The 18,843-nt window shown below is 46.3% G+C and overlaps 3 protein-coding genes across 5 annotated transcripts; 2 read left to right on the plus strand and 1 right to left on the minus strand.

The window, feature by feature from the left end:
- The first annotated feature begins 164 nt into the window (after positions 1-164).
- Positions 165-4,286, plus strand: fth1b (ferritin, heavy polypeptide 1b). Of its 2 annotated transcripts, none has more exons than XM_079742733.1 (5): positions 165-231; positions 815-920; positions 1,204-1,350; positions 2,976-3,101; positions 3,233-4,286. In XM_079742733.1, the coding sequence occupies exons 2-5, from the start codon at positions 819-821 to the stop codon at positions 3,389-3,391; spliced, it is 534 nt and encodes a 177-aa protein (XP_079598859.1). In that variant the 5' UTR covers positions 165-231; positions 815-818; the 3' UTR covers positions 3,392-4,286. The 2 variants fall into 2 exon arrangements, with proteins under 2 accessions (XP_079598859.1, XP_079598858.1); XM_079742732.1 differs by having other exon boundaries at positions 188-274.
- A 129-nt stretch (positions 4,287-4,415) lies between these two features.
- Positions 4,416-9,593, minus strand: best1 (bestrophin 1). The gene is made up of 10 exons (XM_079742731.1): positions 9,439-9,593; positions 8,923-9,142; positions 8,692-8,786; positions 8,278-8,511; positions 7,355-7,509; positions 7,168-7,245; positions 6,529-6,681; positions 6,349-6,429; positions 5,832-5,983; positions 4,416-5,744 (listed from the first exon to the last, which is right to left on the minus strand). The coding sequence occupies exons 2-10, from the start codon at positions 9,072-9,074 to the stop codon at positions 4,703-4,705; spliced, it is 2,142 nt and encodes a 713-aa protein (XP_079598857.1). The 5' UTR covers positions 9,075-9,142; positions 9,439-9,593; the 3' UTR covers positions 4,416-4,702.
- A 1,662-nt stretch (positions 9,594-11,255) lies between these two features.
- On the plus strand, positions 11,256-16,866 carry rab3il1 (RAB3A interacting protein (rabin3)-like 1). 2 transcript variants are annotated; one of them, XM_079743713.1, is made up of 11 exons: positions 11,256-11,724; positions 12,226-12,416; positions 12,540-12,635; positions 12,819-12,896; positions 13,262-13,492; positions 14,261-14,389; positions 14,528-14,640; positions 14,828-14,851; positions 15,293-15,392; positions 15,489-15,555; positions 15,915-16,866. In XM_079743713.1, exons 1-11 carry the CDS (start codon positions 11,559-11,561, stop codon positions 15,998-16,000), a joined length of 1,281 nt encoding a protein of 426 aa, XP_079599839.1. In that variant the 5' UTR covers positions 11,256-11,558; the 3' UTR covers positions 16,001-16,866. The 2 variants fall into 2 exon arrangements, with proteins under 2 accessions (XP_079599839.1, XP_079599840.1); XM_079743714.1 differs by lacking the exon at positions 14,828-14,851 and having other exon boundaries at positions 11,258-11,724.
- Positions 16,867-18,843: the final 1,977 nt, after the last annotated feature.

Consider the following 18,843-nt stretch of genomic DNA (forward strand, 5'->3'; position numbering starts at 1 on the left):
TATTAGTCCAAAATAATCTCGAGTGAACCATTGCTTGGTTTCAGACATGGTTACACCAATAAAACGCCAGTGTAACAGCAGGAAAAAGCCCTTACGTCATCGCCTTGTCTCATCGGTGCGTGCCCTTATTTTGAAAGGCATGACCGGATGTGGTGGTGTGACCTCTCGCTTCTCATTGGAGCGTTCAGCTAGTGCATTGAAGAGCAAAGGACACTGTTAAAAGGAGGGAAGGTGAGCGGCAACTTTCCTGTTATTCCTCCGTACATTTAATCAGGTAAATGCAGAAAACTTAATATTATTACTTTGTCTTTTAAAAAAAACGATCGGTAAATGATCTTAAATTTTACAATTCATTTGACCGTAGGGCGTTTTTATACTGCGTTTGTAAGATTGTACAATAGGAGCAATTATTTGCCTTATAATTAACGTTATTATTTAATAACAAACCAGCCTAAATGCGAAGTAATCTTGGGCCTATATCATGTGATTGGATCTGGTCCGGTGGGTCCATATCCAATGCCCTGCATGTCTCTTTGGGTTTGGTTGTAATCCTTCAGTATCAAAGACAACACGACGTTTATGTTATTTTTTATTGTTTCATATTGTCTACATTCTATTATAAATCTCCTGATCAAATGAGCCGCCGTCCGTTGACGTTTATCTGATTTAACCAGGCTGTCATAAGCTAACCTCACTATTAATTGAACTGTGTGATATTGACTTAATTATACAATGCATGCCGATGCTCCTAAGAATGTTTTCAATATGTTTAACAAAATGTTTTTCGATTGCACTTCTTGTGCTTTTTCCTCAGAATCATGACTTCGCAAATCCGGCAGAACTTCCACCAGGACTGCGAGGCGGCCCTGAACCGCCAGATCAACCTGGAGCTCTACGCCTCCTATGTCTACCTCTCCATGGTGAGGTGGTAAAAAGTAAAATACGTGCCGTACTTAACTTGATGTGATATTATTAGCGACAAAAAAGCAGAAGAGGGATTCTGAACAGAACAGATGGCTAGCTACTATTATTATAGTTCTATCCATGTAGAAGATATGTTGTACATGGATAAAGTAGAGAGGGGAGCAGAGCCACCCAGACGTTTCTCTATCTAACAGCTAAACACGCCATGACGGTCTGACCCCAACTTGTTATGGATCCGTGGGAATACAATCTATAATTGTTTGGTTCTTTACCTTGCAGTCCTACTATTTTGACCGAGATGACAAGGCTCTTCCGAACTTGGCCAAGTTCTTCCGCTCGCAGTCCAAAGAGGAGCGTGAGCACGCGGAGAAGCTGATGGCTCTGCAGAACCAGCGTGGCGGGAGGATCTTTCTGCAGGACATCAGGGTAGGATTCCCCACGGTGATGTCATGTAGACCGTGTTCATGTTGACCCGTGGTGATACTGTCCTCATGGAGATACCGTCCTCATGATGAGCCATGGAGAGACCGTGTTCATGTTGACCCATGGAGATATCGTGTTCATGTTGACCAATGAAGATACCGTGTTCATGTTGACCCATGGAGAGACCTTGTTCATGTTGACCCATGGAGAGATCATCCTCATGTTAACCCATGGAGGGACCATCCGCATATTGACCCATGGAGATACCGTCCTTAACTCTGGAATGTATCTCCAATGGGCCCAGGCGGCACACATTTCTTCCTTACAACCTCCTAAAGCACTTCCTGCTTGACCAGCCCTGATTCTGTCCTCATACTAGGAACACATTTTTGTTTAACTGCTGTAGTGTAGCAGAGGATATGTTCTGCAGACGCTAACAGACTTTGGCTGCTTGAAATAGTCTTGAATAGTTTTTTTTAAATGTACCTGAATGTCATGATGATAATTATACATACAAACAGCTGTGCATTGGGAGCCTTTGTGGTTTATGGCCAAGTACTGTCATTTCAACAGAGGGACACAAACTAAACATTGATCGTTCTATTTATACCATCAATGGCTCACGTTTCAGTCCCCTGCAGACGGGAAGAAATCCGCGCGCAAATGATGTGCAGCGAGGCATAAGCAGGCTACACAGCGGCGCCGCAGCGCCACGGTGTGCAGTGTACGTGCGCTAGGTTCCGCCCCTACCACCAATAGGAAGCCTCGCGCTGCAGGACCGTTGTGATTATTTTTTGAATGCAGCAGATCAACCAACATAGTCGTATAGGCTACCATAACCGTTGTTTTATGACTACATATATGGCCCTGATGCCCATGATCCTCTGTTTGTGCTTACAATGATAGTCACATTAATTCATAGTTACTTTATGCACTGTTGGGCACTTTGTTTAAGGTTTAGTCACTTTACACACTTTATTTACTGTCATTGCTCATTCTTTTTGCATTGTGGAACTATTTATCTAGTGCATCAACAATCTCCATAAGTACAGGACCTTGTATCAAGCAGGGATGTACCAAACTGCTTTAAAAAAGCGCTTTTTCAGGGGCAACGATGCTAGGGAATAGAACAGTGGCGTGAAGCCTATTGGGGCGGTTATACGTCGGAAATAATGGGGGTGGTTGGTTAAACGCGCGCCCCTTCGCTGCCGCTGTATTTAAGGCTGTAGACTCTGTCTTTCTGCCTCACTGCTGTCTTAGTGAAACCATCCTCCCAACATGTAGAGCATGCAAACCATGTATGTTAAAGATACCATGTCATGCTTTTTTAGGGTTAATAATTGCATTTGGGGGTACTTCTAGAATAGGGTTACATGCCTGCATGTTAGAAATACTTCAGCGTTCTCTCGGTGGGCACGAATACTCCCCCTGGCTTGGACTCAGATTTTTCTAATTTAGCAGAAATAAAACCTGCATACATACGCCAAATAACCATCCAAAGGAAAGGGAAAAGTCAAAAAAGCATGATATCTCCCCTTTAACATTATATTCTACAGTGTACATGATCTGTTTGGCAACAAAGCTGCTGTTTGTTGTGTTTGAATTGCCTGTCGATGTGTGTTTGGCAGAAGCCAGACCGGGACGAGTGGGGCAGTGCCGTGGAGGCACTAGACTGCTCCCTGCAGCTGGAGAAGAGCGTCAACCAATCCCTGCTCGACGTTCATAAAATAGCATCCGAACACGGTGACCCTCATGTAAGACACGAACGAACCACATAAGGACCCTTAGTAAAGCCCTTAGTCATTTCATTCTGATGTGTTGAATCCCTGAAATGGTTATAATTTGGGACAATTGATTGACTTTTGTCCCGCCTTTTTCTGGACAGATGTGTGACTTCATCGAGACGCACTATCTGGACGAGCAGGTGAAGTCCATCAAAGAACTGAGTGACTGGGTGACCAACCTGCGCCGCATGGGGGCCCCTGAGAACGGCATGGCCGAGTACCTGTTCGACAAGCACACCCTTGGCGGGGCGAGCGCATAGAGCACCATGGTCATCATACGTCACACGCACTGGAACCTGCCCTTATGATTCCTATTAAGCTAGGAGGCCAAATGTAGTTTCATTGAAGGCACAGGTGTCTAATGAGTTGAAGCTATAATCTATTTTCTATTTAATCACACTCGATCTGCTCAATCTTTTGTGAGAAATTAAGGGAGTCTGGTTTAACCAGAATACTATAAAATTGTGAAATGCTTGTTTTCATGTTCATGTCTTAAACTATATTATATTTAAATAATTTATGATTGAAAGTATATGATGAAAATAAAGATGCTTCATGGATCTGTTTAAAGGGGTGACAGCATGCCACCAGGTGTGAGTGTTACAAGCCATTCGAATTTTTTTATTTTCCAGTGTTTTAGTAATATCACAAGTTGGCGTATCTACCTAGATGAACGCTGGATAGTCCAGCCTAGCAGCCTACCCAGTGGACTAGCAAATTTAGCTTATCTATACATACATCTTGATGAACATTCTCGCTTGTGATGTCACTAAAACACTGGAAAAGCTGATTTTCAAACTTGTAATGACTAAACACTCATACATACCTGTATGCGTGTTTAGTCATTACAAGTTTGAAAATCCACATAGCACATACCTGGTGGAATAATATCACCCCTTTATAAAATAGATTGATTTCAGTGTTTCCTTCTCACCGTTGCATTTCCGGTCTCTTTAGTTGTAATGTTGGATTGCATTGTTCTATAATTTTCCCTTCTCATTCGTCCAATGACTCAGTGCAGAGTTCAGAGGGCCTTATCCATTGTGCACAACAAACTGACGAAAACAAGCTTTCTTTTATGCATGTTTATCCCCTTTTCTTGTGTTTTATGAGCGTGACATAGTTACTTGAATACAATAAACATTCTAAATAGTTGTCATTGGTTTGTTTCAAAGATCCAATGCATCTTTCTACCAGTACATGTGTGAATCCTGGAATGCGGGAAATGGAGATGGGTTTATTAAAGAGAAATGTCCCGCAATAGGAAAACAGTGTGAGTAACAGTGCTAACTATATTTCCGTTAGTGCTGGAGATCAGTGCAAAGTACACCTGAAATGTTTGATTGATTCCAGGCGATACTTACTGCATAAGTAGGCTGATTTGCTCTGTAAATCCAGGAAGGAAGTAGAGATTAACGGAATGAAGGCTAACTTAATGAAGCTTTGTACAACTTCATTGACAACTAAACACATCCAACCTACCCAACCTATAACACATTTAACACTTATTTCAAACATGACCTGTCTAATGTAATTGCTGTCTGGAAAAACCATGCGGAAGGTGATGTGCCTTAGTCCTGTTCCCTCGGTCCAGAAGCTCTGCTCTTCTGGCTCTCCAGGAGAGCGCCCAGCAGGTCACCTTCAGCCAATGAGATCCCTGAATCGTTGGGTGAGTGCTGTGGATTGGCTACTTGCAGAGACGACCCTGAAGGGGAAACTGTGTTCGTTGTGTTGCTCAGCCCTTCGTTGCTACCCCCGTTACCTTCTCGTAGGCTGCTGTTGAAGTTACCATGGCTACCCAAGGTGCTGTGTGTCATCACAGTGCAGAGGTTGGCAGCAGCGTTTGTGCTCAGGTTGCTGGTTGTGACCAGGCTGGTTGAGCTGTTACTGGGATTACTGGCGTTTCCTGTAGCGTTACGAGGGGGGACGTTCAACCCCCTCTCCCCCGGACTTCCTGTGGCCCACCCGCTGGGTGTCCCGGGCTGGCTGTCGGCCGAGTGCGGGGGCTCCAGGGTGAGATGAGGGGGCAGCGGGCGGCGGGACAGCAGGCCCTGTCCCGGTCTGAGTTTAGATATGGGCCAGAGCTCCGGCGTGGGGTCGGGGAAGGAGAAGGCCGGGGCAGTGGGGACCTCGCCATCGGCCGTCAGCCAGGGGAAGGCAGAGGAGGGCGGGGGGGGCAGGGTGTTAGGCGTGACCGGGGGGACCAGCGAGCTGCAGCTGCGCTCCCAGTCCCCCAGCGTTCTGCGCGGGGGGCGCGGCCGCTGCACAGCGGGGGGCACGCAGTGGATGGGTGTCTGTGGACAGCTGTAGAAACCCGGCCTCTCATACAGGGGCATGGAGGAGAAGTGGTAGTCAGGGTCCTGGTCCGGGTGGGCGGGGTGGCGGCCGTGGTTTCGGGGCCCCCCCGCGGGGTGCAGGTACGGCGGGATGCGGCTCAGCGGGGCCCCCGGGCGACGGCGGAGGAGGGGCACCCTGGAGGAGCGGGGGAAGCTGGGCGACTGGACGCCCAGCAGCCGACCCAGGCCTCCCAGCAGCGGGGTGGAGTAGCTGGCCTCCTCATGCTCCTTGATCTGCTCCAGGTTGGGCTGGAACTCCATGTCCTCCTTGGGCACACTGGTTCAGGAACATCGAGTTAGCCGGTCCGGACCCCCACAGGGACAAACAGATACACAGTACAGATAACAGTTGAACTAGTCTCACCTGATATCGAGCGCCGAGCCCATGAAGGAGGGTTTGCGGTGCTCAGCACTGGCTGCGGTGTACGGAGGCTGAGGTTCGGATTCGTTCCAGTACTTATCCCTCTCCACCACAGGCAGGCTGTCATACATCTCATCCACAGACAGTAAGGACACCTGGAGGAGAAGGAAAAGCAGGCCACACAGGCTTGATGGGAGCTACATTTAAGATGTGTCAATGGTAAATGGACTGCATTTATACAGCGCTTTTCTAACCAGTGGCCACTCAAAGCGCTCTACAATATTGCCTCACATTCACCCATTCATGCACACATTAACACACCGACGGCAGTGTCATCCATGCGAGGCGTCAGCCAGCTCTTAGGTAGCAGTCAGGGTGAGGTGCCTTGCTCAGGGACACCTCGACACTCCGGGTTCGAACTAGCAACCTTCCGGTTACCAGCCATCCCGCTCTACCTCCTGACTCACATCCCGCCTTATAGTCCAAGCCACTTGGAAAGAGATTTATTCTGCATGCAAACCTGCAAGTTACGATCCACTAGCCAGTTGGTTTCAAAGTCGTCATCGTCCTCGCCGAAGGGGTTTATGAGCTGCTCAGCCACCTAGGAGCGCATCACCGGGAGGAGGAATGGGATCAGATTCAGATTTAGGAAGGGGCATGGTCAAGCGCCACACATTTAATGTTATCTGCTTTATTGTACCTTAAGCCAGCCAACATAGAAAAAGAACTGCAACAGAGTGAAGACAGGCAGATAGAAGTCCTGGTCGTGACCCGGGTAGCCCTGGGCGGGGTCCAAGAACTGCCGACCAATCAGACAAGCCAGGAAGAAGCTGTACACAGCCACGGTCACCACCTAATCAGCAGACACCAGTTAGGGCGCGGGGCTGAGGCTGCTTTCTACTGTAAGCCGTCTTTCTGCTGATTGCAGAAAGTGTTTTTCACTCTGTGTTAAACTGCACTGTTTGTATCTACAAGAATTATAGTTTGTTAAGTGTTCGAAAGAAAAAGCAGGGTGATTAGCACATAATTATTTATTGATGATTATAATTACTATGTGTATATGTTGTTATTATTATTATTACAATAAATAGTAATTGTATTATTATATTAAAATGTTGATACGTTTATTTTAATTGTATTGAAATACATTTCAAATGTTCTATAACAATACAAATACCATTAATCATAATAAAAACAAAAATAATAGTAATTATGAGTAATTAAAAAGTTACAAATATTTTTTTTATTGAAATATAATGTTACTTTATTCCAACTTCCAAATCATTGTCCCTCATAAGAACACAGGTATTGTGTTTATCACTTCAAGCACAACAGAGACCTGAGTGTAGACCAGAGGCAGGCTGATCCAGTCATAGCCGTAGAGCTTCATGCACTTTGTCCGCAAACTGTTCAACTCCTGAACCGAGACGTGACAGAAGAGCAGGAAGTGTAAACATTTCAAAATAAAAGTTTAGAAAAATGAACAAAGGAAATTACGTTGTTGTTGGGCATGAACGGAGGCTTACTGCGAGGATGGCGGTCAGGGCCACGTCGTTGTTGATGCGGCCCTCAGTGCGGGCACGCAGAGCCAGGTTCACAAACCACATGCATGGGACCCAGAACTTGTTGTGAGGGGAGGGCAGGGCCTCGAGGTGCCTCAACTCCTCTGGGGTCATTAGGCCTGAGACGAAGAAGCAGGGGATGATGAGGATGAAAAACGACCACGAAGAAGAAGAGGAAGAATTTAAAATAAAAAGAAGAAGAGGAAGAAGAAGCAGAAGAAACAAACCCTGGTTTATGATAAATAAGTTGATAAATAAGTTGGTTAACTCACTTTTGAGTCTAAAAATAGCTAATATGCTTGACCCATGCTGTTTTAAGCCGTGTGATATACAAAGGCCTGGTTCTTATCGGTGCCGGGCCATTGCTAAAGCAGATGAAAACACAACAAAGAGTCACGTTTAAGCCCCAGCGGTCGGAAGCACATTAAGTCAGAAGCCAAGCTGTACTGCCCTCCGTCTGGCCTTGAGTCGCTGAGGAATTTTTACACATAATCGTTGGTACCAGAGTAGAGCCTGTTCATATATCTGAACCAAACACAAGGACCCTGCTGTAGGCCCATTCAATAGCCTTAGTTGGATGTGAATAACTTGGCCTCAATCACACATTTCAAAATGTGATTGACTACCAGATTGATTGATCGACACTCGACAGATAGATTTGACTGATTTCTGATGTTTATTTGAGTGCGGTCCTACATCAGTTAACCGTGTATTCAAAGCGGCTCACAGTGAGTTCAGACTGCTTGTCAAACATCCGGTGGGGGTCGGGGGCATCTCACCCAAGGATGTCTAACGGTGGGCAGCAGATAGGGGAATCGAACCCAGAACCTCTCGGCAGGGACTCAAGCCCCCTCAACGCTCCAGCCTACACACAAACTGGTTCCTACCGGCCTGCACCAGGTGCTCCATGGTGGGGAACCTCTTGTACACGGCCGTGCTGACTGAACGGTAGATGAGCGCGCCCGACAGGTTGGCGTAGCGCATCAGCGTGCGCCGGGTCAGGAGGGCGCTCTCGTCCACACCGCGGACGTGGGCCCCCACCAGCGCTGCCAGCCGGTCGGGCCAGGGGAAACTCTCGAACTGACCCCACCAGCGGGACACCACCAGGGTGACGTAGAACCCTGACACAAGGCCGCACTTTCATTACTGAAAGTTTTTTTTAAATGATATTCATTTGAAAGAGCAGGCCAGTGAGGACAACACACACCTACACAGGGACACCCACACGCACATGCACAATCAGATGCACACACACTCACACACAAACATGCGCCCGACACACACACAACCACCAGACTCACCGAGCACAAAGGACACAGGAATGAGCTCAGCATAGCGGTCACAGTACATCGATAGGTTTTCAAACTGTCTTTTCTGCTGCTCGTTCAACACAAACCTGGGGAAAGATCAACCCCATGTGAGAAGCACAACAACAATAAACAACAAGAAAAAACAAATGCAGTGCCCTTTTAACACGGGTTCTATAGCCGACACACAATCAGCACTCGGTCCTCAGCGCTCTGCCGGGTTACCTGTACAGCCAGCTGAAGAAGCAGTAGAGCACGGTAAAGAGAATGAGCTCCCGGTACAGGAGCTTGTAGATGCTGCCCTTCCAGCGCAGCAGCAGACGGGAGAAGGTCCCGAGGCCCGCGTCCGCCACGCAGCGGGAGTAGGTCACCGTCATCCCTGCTGCTCACTCCGAGGAGACCCCCAAGTCAGCCAGGACCCTTCATCAGGGGCCTGGACACATATCTGAGGATTAGAGAGAGAGAGAGAGAGAGAGAGAGAGAGAGAGAGAGAGAGAGAGAGAGAGAGAGAGAGAGAGAGAGAGAGAAAGAGAGAGAGACAGAGAGACAAAGACTTAAGACACAGGTAGACAGTTTTAAAACAAGACTTTAGACACAGGTAGAACGTTTTAAATGTCTGCCTGTGTGTTTTACTGCAGCCAATCAAATCAAAACACAACACAGCACACTACTCTCTAGCTCTCTACTTCTCCAGTAGAGAGCTATCTCGTACTCACCGTGGCATGGCTATCTCGTACTCACCGTGGCGAGGGCCGTGGTGGGACCGCCGTCCGGAAGGCTTGGGACGGAGGAAAAGGTAAAGGAAAAAGCCAAGACACGCTCACACTCACACCTCCGGTCACTTGATGTGCTAATCCGTTCCGGAAACAAGGCTGCATTGTAAATCTGCTCCCCGTTAATCTCAGCGAATCACATCGCTCAAGTTACTCCATAATAACACCAACATTAGGACCAATATCAGTGGTCAAGGCCTGTTTACACCACCTGTGATGACTCCTCATTCTACTGTCTCTTAATATGTTGGATTTAATGGATGTGTCTCAACACATGCTTCAAGAACATTGATATCACTGATCATTGGTCCTCATTTATGTAATTCTGGAATTTAATTTGGTTTCCTTGGGTACCCAGGATGAGGCTGCCTGACACAGCATTGACCCCTAGTGGATGGAATGAGAGAGAGAGAGAGAGAGAGAGAGAGATAGAAAGAGAAAGGGGGGGAGAGAGAGAGAGATTAACCATTTATTAACCAATAGAAAAACACATACATAGAGGCGATGTTCATCTCGCAAAAACACCTGACATATTATATTACTTTTTAAACACTGGATTAAAGTTGAATAATTTAACAATTTTAACACGCTTTTTCTGAACATGCAAACCCCAGGGGATGACTGAATATCTTGATGAGTGACTATCAATACCATGTTAAAGAGCAAATGGAGATAACAATATCAGTAGGAATGTAACACAGCATCTTACAGTGGAACCAGACAGAAGAGGTGGCTTTCATTGAAAGACATGAGCAATGTTCCTCAGACATCTTATCTGGTAACATACTGTAGCTACCCAGTCCAATGAGTGGGAGTAAAATAATTGCTTGGAGGTCCTCTAAGGAAAGATAATCTGTATCCCACTTAACTCCTAGGATAAGACCTTTCAAAAGGACGGCTTGCACTTGATCTTGACAGCGTGGATGATAACCAATTCAAACCATTCTGTTGGAATAGATTGAGAACATCCTGTGCTTTTCGTGGATTCGTGCTTCCATCACCAAGCACTTTAAGCGTGTATAAAAAGTGTTCTCTCTGCGACACAGCTGGCTATGAAACCAGGCCAGGAGCTGCTGGAACCTTCTGAACACCCTCTCCTCCTCCCCAGGACAGCCTTGAGTGGGCTCACAGGATCCACATTTCTCCATCTCCACCATCTTCCTCTCTGCTAGACAGTGAGGGGGATGCTGGGATAGCAGTGAATCCCTCAGTGTCCTGGCCAAACAAATGTCCTGGAACAGCCGACAGCCATTCACCAGCCAGCCAGCCAGTGTGCTGCTGGACGCGAAGACTCAAACACCCAGCCATTGTCTTGTTTTAAAAGCAGTAGGCCTTTATTTATCGTCATTTCGTCGCTTGATTGACATTATTGCAATTCTACTTACCACAAAATTATTCCATTGCCATACAACTATATATTTAATATATATTTTTTATAAAATAGGCCCGAATTAATTGATCTATTATATATATATATATATATATATATATATATATATATATATATATATATATATATATATATAAAAACTATGAATATCAATATCAACTATATATATAAACTGCATGACCATTTCAAAAAAATGTATTGATGGCCTCCATATGCGTGCACTGAAACCAGACACCTGGCTGTCTGCACGGCGGTGCGCACTGCAGGCTGACGAGAGACAGATTAACCAGGTTAACCGCTCACTAATACCGCATGATGTCGAGTCAACAGTATCGCAACGCAATTACCACCGACACAACAACAAATTATGCAGGAGTTAACCGAGTAGTGTGAACCTATGGCCCAGGGCCAGGCCTCCTGGTCAACCTCCTCCTCCAGTGTGACCAGGCCTGACTCCGGTTCCTGGTCGGGAATGCTGGGCGTTGGGAGGAGACGCGGTCACATGACAATATGACCCGCCAGAGCTGCTGGAGGACATAATGTCATTATTATAATCCTCAGGAATAGTCATGGGGGCCTAGCGCACTGTCAATGCTAAGGTATGGTTTACAAACAGAAGCGGTCCATCGACCTCAATGCTTTCGGGAATCATTTGTGGTCCCAGTTTTTGTTTGCGTCAGCAGCGTCCGCATTCCTGAATGTGGAGTAGCTCTGATTCAACTCAGCGCGTCGTCCCAGCGGAACAGGATCGGTATGGGAAAGTAAAGTTATGTCAACACAAATGTAATCGGAAAGAAATCTCCTTGGACCCTGTATGTATTGTTTATAAGCGGGACAGTGGACTCCGTTTTTTCCAGAATCAGGGTAAGGGCATGGCGGAGGCACTGGTAATTATGCATGGAAAGTTATTCATCAAACTAGACTGTTTGTGTTTGGTCCATACATCATCTTTTACAAAACATTGATGGATTTGTTAACGTTACGGTAGCCTTTAATAAAATAAAGTCCAAGGCATACCTTACATGGTGAATAAGGAATGGTTTTGCAAGGATAAACAATTGATTGGCAAGAGAGCCTGTTGACAGTCATCATTTGGCTATAGTACTGAAGAGCCTTTTCAGTCGTTACCGTCAGTAGCCGATATAGCTAACCATAGTAAACGTTCAGTGTATATACCTTGATTTACTATAATCACTATTGTGTATCAACTCCTAAAACCCAATTATGGTTTCCTTTATTTCCAAGCTGTCTTAAAACTCTAGCAGTATTTCAACTTCAAGACATCATCAATACACTTGTGAAACTGTATTGATTATACGTTGATGTTGAATTATTCTGATTAGGTCTATGACTGTTTTGATCCAGATTGGTTGGACCCAGGGCTGAGCAGCAGTAAGGTGGACTGGGCTGAGTGGGTTTCATCTGGCTGTAGACAGATGTCTGGCACGGACCATGAGCGAGTGCTCTCCCGTAAGTCCTCCTTGGAGATCATGGAGAAGGAAATCCGAGAGAAGGGTTTGGAGATCCTCAGGGAACAGCTGGATGCCGCCAAGAAGGTACACACGCACGCACGCACACACGCGCGCACGTACACACACACGCACACGTACACACGTATAACATAAAGCAAGATGTTCCGATGAAGATAAATGTTGAGTCTTTCCGCAATCCTTTCTAAGGAGCTAAAGCTGAAGGACAAGGAGTGTGAGCGTCTGTCGCAGGTCCGGATCCAGCTGGAAGAGGAGCTGGAGGAGCTAACCGCCAGTCTGTTTGAGGTGAGCCCTTGCCGCCAACTTAGGGTGCACATTAAGAGGGACAGCTCTGCATGGTGGTTCATAAGTTGTATTCACCAGTGCTGTGCAAAAATTGATCTGCGCAAATTTGTTGCTTAAATGTCCAACATGTGCTCTCCTTAAAGAGTCAAAGCTAATCATGGAGAGGTTTCTGCTCCACAACAGGAAGCCCATAAGATGGTGCGCGAGGCCAATGTCAAGCAAGCGACGGCAGAGAAACAGCTCCGGGAAGCCCAGGGCAAGGTGACGACGGTCTCACCTTCAAGTCTTCTTAGCTCCCCTCTTGTTGAGCTACTCTCCCTGACCCTCTGGTCTCCAGGAGTTCCTCTAACGGTTTTGAATTGCTTAAGCAAACCTCTATGAAATAAACCGAGTACAACAAGAAATTATTTTCCTCTGTCAATCTTTCGTGTATATGTTTAACTACATCTCTCTGGTCCTGTTTAGCTCAATTGATTGGGCATGGCTTTAATTCAGCCCGTGTTAGGGGGTCGATTCCCACTAACCCTAACCCTGCTCAGGATCTATGTTCTAAGCCCTCACGGTATCGTCAGACAGTCAGGATCACGTATCCCTCCCAAACAGCGTACGTTGTCTCTGACTCCTAGATCGACGTTCTCCAGGCCGAAGTGACAGCGCTGAAAACATTGGTCCTGACCTCCACGCCCTCCACACCCAACCGCCAGCTCCATCCCCAGCTGCTGTCCCCCAAGGCTGGTCACAAGCAGGGCCGGGGCCACTCGCGCAACAAGAGTGCCAGCGGCATCCTGCAGCTGGGCCCGGAGAGCGCGGAGTCCCCCTCCGTTTCCGGGATGCCAGCCGCTAAAGAGGAGCGAGAGGTACAGCTACAGAGTGGGAGGGCAGTCCAGATCCCCTTGTGGTTTGGGTGTTAGACCAAAGCTGAACGGCTCTGGGTTCAAACCCCAAAGTGCCCGCAGACCCTATGCATCCTTGAACAAGGTGCCTTAACTGGGGTCATCGTATATGAATCTATTATAACTTACTTTGCATAAAAGACCATTTGGTCTTCTCAAAAATGAAAAAATAGTTTTCTATTCTTGCAACGAGGAATCGGGGGTGTATGTTGCAGGGTTTCCCCCCCTCCCACCGCGATTCTGCTGCTTTCGCTACATCAGCACTTCCCTATTCCTTGTCTTCAGTTCTGCTTCCAGCCTCATGTATTTCCTGTCGTGTGACAAGGTTGCTTTTCTCCTTTCTGCTTTACCACACAGTTTCCTTCTCTTTCTCTCTTGTTTCACCTCTCTCTCTCTGCCCCTGTCTGCCTTCTCTCGCTCCTTCCAGCCTCTCGGTCCTGCCCTACTCTCTCTGGGTCTGCCTCCCGGTCAATGGGCAAGGGGGACCTACGAGCCCTACCGGAACCGGGGGTAGGGGCTTGGGGCCCCTAGCTCTAGCCAGGTAACGGTGTCCCTCACACCAGCTCCTTGCCTGCCTACTAGTCTTGCAGGATGAGCCACTGGAGCATGCAATAGTTGTATGCACGCCTCTGTACTAGTTGCATTATATTACCTATATCACCCGTGAGACCCTCAGAGTTTCATGAGTAATGCACTCAGTAGCTGACCACCGCATTTGTCTTCTGCTTCCAGACAGACTCCATCCTGTACACCGAGTTCTTGGCGTGGAGAGAGCAGCCTGGTGTGGACCGGGCCTCGGCCTTCCTCAGCCGCATCTACAGGGAGGACATCGGGCCCTGTCTCTCCTTCACCAGATCTGAGGCAAGGATCATCAGATCGTCAGAGGAAACTCTTTCTACTTTTAGATGTGTAGTTCCCCTTTCACTCCAGATGCTTCTCTTCTCCACTTTCTTTTCTTTCAGGGTAATAAGTGACTCTGTATGTGTTCTTCTCTGTCAGCTCTCCCAGTCCGTGCAGAGAGCGGTGGAGAGCAACTCTCTGAGCATTGAACCCGTCGCCATGTCTGCCGTACCGACGGTCAAAGCCACGGCCACAGAATGCGGAGGGCACAAGTGAGTTCGTCCCCACCTGCAGTAGACCAGCTAGTATTCCTCTGTTGTTCCTCCATCCTCTGCCTCTCGGTCACAACAAATCTCCACTTACATTTGGACTCACATTTGGAGCACATTTGGAGCACTTGGTCACAATCACTGGTATTGAATTAAAACAACAAACAACCCATCTTTTTAATTTCTCCAGTGGCTTTAGGGCAACGATAGAGACGTAAGTCCTTTCACCCAACAATCATCGCTTGATCTATCCCCTAACAGAAATGCGCATGGTAAATGGGCACACTGCCTATTTTCAAAAAGAGTTTAAAATACAACCTTGTAAACGTTCTAACTCTGCCCTGATGATTCGGTTGAATATCTTGATTTGCTTGAGTTTGCTTAACACAAAAACATTACCTCTAACCACTTCCTCTCACTCCCCTTACATTGAATCCTTTGTTTCCTGACCCCTCTCGCCGCTTCTCCCTGAGATGGCCTCACTACTCCGCTGAGCTGAACTCTACATTCATAAAAGCAAACCTATGACTTCTGTTTCTGTCACATGAGAGCTGTGGCCCCGTGTCCATTGTTTGCCTGCTGTTTACAGACCAGCAGTATTGAGTGTATAACTCTGGTCCCAGGGGTAGTTAACCCCAGCTTCTCTTTCCCCCAGAACGTGTGCCTTGAGTGGGACGTCCCAGCTCTGCCGCCATCGGATCAAACTGGGGGACAAGGAGAGCTACTATTACATCTCTCCTTCCAGTCGTGCGCGGGTACCTCCTGTCTGCTCTTCTCTAATACTCTGAGCACGATGCTGCTGAGGGAGGCTGAGCCTTACGTGACTCTGTCCATGTTTCACCCCCCCTCAGATCACGGCTGTCTGCAATTTCTTCACCTATATCCGTTATATACAGCAGGGCCTCGTGAGGCACGAGGGTGAGTCTGAAATGAATGAATAACTAAAGAAACCATAAAAGTTCTACTTTACCCTGCCGAAAAAACATATAACTCTCTTCTCATAATAATAATAATAATAATAATAATGTCTTGCAATAATGTCAATAATCAGTTTGAATCTTCTTTCACATTTGTAGCCATATTTTTTGCATAATCTCATTTTAAATGTGTCTAATTGTTACAACGTCCCTTTACTTCTGCCACATTTCCCGTCTGGCACTCATAAAGCACGTCTTATCTTATGCTAATCTTGACAACAGGAGTCATGCTAATACAAAGCTATGCTAATTCCAATTGTCTCTGGTTCTTCTCGTCTGTGGTCCTGCTCTGCTGTACAGCTGAACAGATGTTCTGGGAGGTGATGCGTCTGCGCAGAGAGATGACTGTGGCCAAGTTAGGTTTCTTCTTCACAGACCAGGGCTAGAGGACTGGAGCAGGCTGGTCTCCACCAGCATGCAGCCGGGCCATAGACAAGCTCACAGAGGACATGCTGATACTGAAGTCTAGCTTCCTCGCAGTAGATGATTAATTATGCTAGTGTGAAGGTAATCTGCATTTGGCTCACCTCACGAGGGAGCAGAGAATGGTTTTGGGTCACTTCTGGCATGAGGGATTGGAACCAGCAGCAGGGTTTTCAGACTGTTTTATGCCACCCAATAGTAGTATGAATATGTTAAATATTTGAGAACATGACACAGATATGGTAGTGTGACCGTTTTGCTCTGCAAAGGTTCTTTCGGATGTCTTTCACTTAAAAGTTTCCCTCTGTAGTACCACTAATTGTTATGGTCTGTAGAAGCATCACTGAATTAGGAGTATCTTCAATGGTCAACAAATGACCATTTTGTCCGTCAGACATCAGACCGCTGTGAATGCGATATAATAAACTGATTTTACTTGCATGCTTGTTGTAAGAAACACTTTAATACTCATTAACTCATGTAATTAAATATTTCAGATGAAGGACTGCATTTTATGTTCAGAAATGACAAAACATTTATTTGTAGTATTCATGTGTTACGTTAATATTTATCATAATGCACAACCATTTGCAATGATTGTCGAATACTCTCAGAAACGATACAAGCCATACAGCACAGTTTGTGCATGAGCACAGTCAACAGCCATAAGAATCAAGTCGCAATAAATTATTTCTGCGTCTGTTATTAATTCTGGTATAGAAGGTGTTTTTCAAGGTAAAACTGAAGTGCAATAATTCTTATTATGCAAGATTTTCAAATGTTTTTGCTTTCAATTGTGTATAGCCAATAAAGACAACTAGACTCTTAATACTTTGTCATTTGTTGAGCACGGGAAGATTGCGGATTAGTTTATTTGTAAGTAGATATTACAGAAGGTCATGCTGGATCAGACTACCTCGGGCGTTAGTTTCTGCCCTGAGCAGGTCATCACCCAACGCAGTCTCACTCCGAGTTCGTCCAAAATCGACGCTTATTCAGCGACTTTTGGCGTTAATTGCTGACGCAAAGGGGGTCCTTGTGCGTCTTCATTCAACGCAGGGGGTTTTCAACTCATCTCTGTTCTCCATCTACATCAATAACATCCCCCTAGCTGCTGGCAATTCCCTCATTCACCTTTATGCAGATGACACAATCCTATACGCCTCTGATCCATCTCCCTTCTCTGTCCAATCCACGCTACAGGATAGCTTTCTCCAGGTACAACATGCCTTCTCACAACTGAAACTCACTCAACACATCTAAGACAAAAGTCATGTGGTTTCATCGGAAGGGTGTTCCCTCTCCGTCTCCATTAAACATCTCCACCTGTGAGGAGGCAATCCTGGAGCAAGTCTCCATCTACAAATAATTGGGCATCTGGTTAGACACTACACTATACTTTTCACCTCACATCTCCCGGTTACAGTCTAAGGTGCTGGCCAAACTCGGTTTCCTTTACCGCCACCGCCACGCCTTCACTTCCTCTTCTAAACTCACACTTATCAAAATGACTATTCTCCCGACACTTGATTTCGGTGATACTATCTATAGAACTGCATGCAAGGGCACTCTCGCCAACCTGGACACACTCCATCACTCTGCTATCTGTTTTGCTACAAATGCCCCCCTCAACACCCACCACTGCAGTCTTTACTCTCTGGTAAATTGGACAACGCTTCACACTTGTCGTCATATTCACTGGCTCACTCTCATCTACAAGACCCCCCTTCAACTGACACCCCCCTACCTGTCCCGCCTGCTGCATCGTCTACCTTTCACATATAACACCCGGTCCTCTCTCCACATCCTGCTAACAACCCCTAAAACCAGATCCATACTCAGTCTTGCAACATTCCAGTCAGCTGCTGCCGTTGACTGGAATGCACTACAAAAACACCTCAAACTGGTGAAATTAATTTCCATCCCGGCCTTCAAAGAAACCATCTCACACCTTCTAACAGATTCCTGTAACTGCTTCCATCTAACCTTCCCCTCTCTAAGTCTCCTCTTTCATCTGTACGCCCATACCCGCTGATATGTTTTTTTAATGTTATTTTTAAATGTTTTTCACAATTGTTATTTTGCTTATTCATGCTATTCTGCCTTGTTTATGTAATCCTGTTCTTCGCTTGTGCTTGTTGTATGTCTGAATAGCTGTATGTTAACCCTGCAGGTCCCTGTTGCTGCCTTGTTGTACCTCTGTAAAGCTGTGTTTCTGTGCTGTTGCCTCTCTAACCCATCCTTTCTCACTGCCCCTTTTCCCTCCCCCCCCTCCCCCCCAAGAAGCTTGTGCTTTTTGTCAGGCCATCACTGTAAATAAGAACTTGTTCTTAATGATCTGCCTGGTTAAATAAAGGTAAAAAAAAAAAAACTCATTACAATGTAATCCCTCTACGGCGAACATTGCGTAACCCTAACCCTAACCACTACTACCCTAACCCTAACACTATCCACTACTACTCTAACCCTAACCACTACTACCCTAACCCTAACCCTAACCACTACTACCCTAACCTTTTTCAATGCAAAATCAAATAACCAAATCAGAGGAGAGCCCTTCTAACCATGACCTCAGTTCTCAGGGCGACAACTAAAAACATCACCAGGAACTCCCAGCTACCTTGATTGTAAGGTTTTTTACCTAAGCTCACCCACACATGGAGGCCTAACTGGTTTCGGATAGAACAAATAACACAATGGTCTTCTAACACTGCTGATTCATAGGTTATATAATATATGGGATTTCTGCATGGACTCCTCGTCAGTTGTCAAAGCCAATAGTATCAAAGTATTCAGCCGGTGAAAG

Source organism: Pollachius pollachius (assembly GCF_949987615.1).
Source record: "Pollachius pollachius genome assembly, chromosome: 9".
Classification (NCBI taxonomy): domain Eukaryota; kingdom Metazoa; phylum Chordata; class Actinopteri; order Gadiformes; family Gadidae; genus Pollachius; species Pollachius pollachius.

Coding starts and splice junctions, on each gene's coding strand:
- fth1b (XM_079742733.1), top strand. CDS start 819: ATGACTTCGCAAATCCGGCAGAACTTCCACCAGGACTGCGAGGCGGCC. Junction 921..1,203: donor CCTATGTCTACCTCTCCATG/GTGAGGTGGTAA, acceptor TTTACCTTGCAG/TCCTACTATTTTGACCGAGA. Junction 3,102..3,232: donor CCGAACACGGTGACCCTCAT/GTAAGACACGAA, acceptor TTTTCTGGACAG/ATGTGTGACTTCATCGAGAC.
- rab3il1 (XM_079743713.1), top strand. CDS start 11,559: ATGTGGAGTAGCTCTGATTCAACTCAGCGCGTCGTCCCAGCGGAACAG. Junction 12,897..13,261: donor TCCGGGAAGCCCAGGGCAAG/GTGACGACGGTC, acceptor TCTGACTCCTAG/ATCGACGTTCTCCAGGCCGA. Junction 14,641..14,827: donor ACAGAATGCGGAGGGCACAA/GTGAGTTCGTCC, acceptor TAATTTCTCCAG/TGGCTTTAGGGCAACGATAG.
- best1 (XM_079742731.1), bottom strand. CDS start 9,074: ATGACGGTGACCTACTCCCGCTGCGTGGCGGACGCGGGCCTCGGGACC. Junction 8,787..8,922: donor TTCTTCAGCTGGCTGTACAG/GTAACCCGGCAG, acceptor ATCTTTCCCCAG/GTTTGTGTTGAACGAGCAGC. Junction 6,682..7,167: donor TGCCTCTGGTCTACACTCAG/GTCTCTGTTGTG, acceptor TCTGCTGATTAG/GTGGTGACCGTGGCTGTGTA.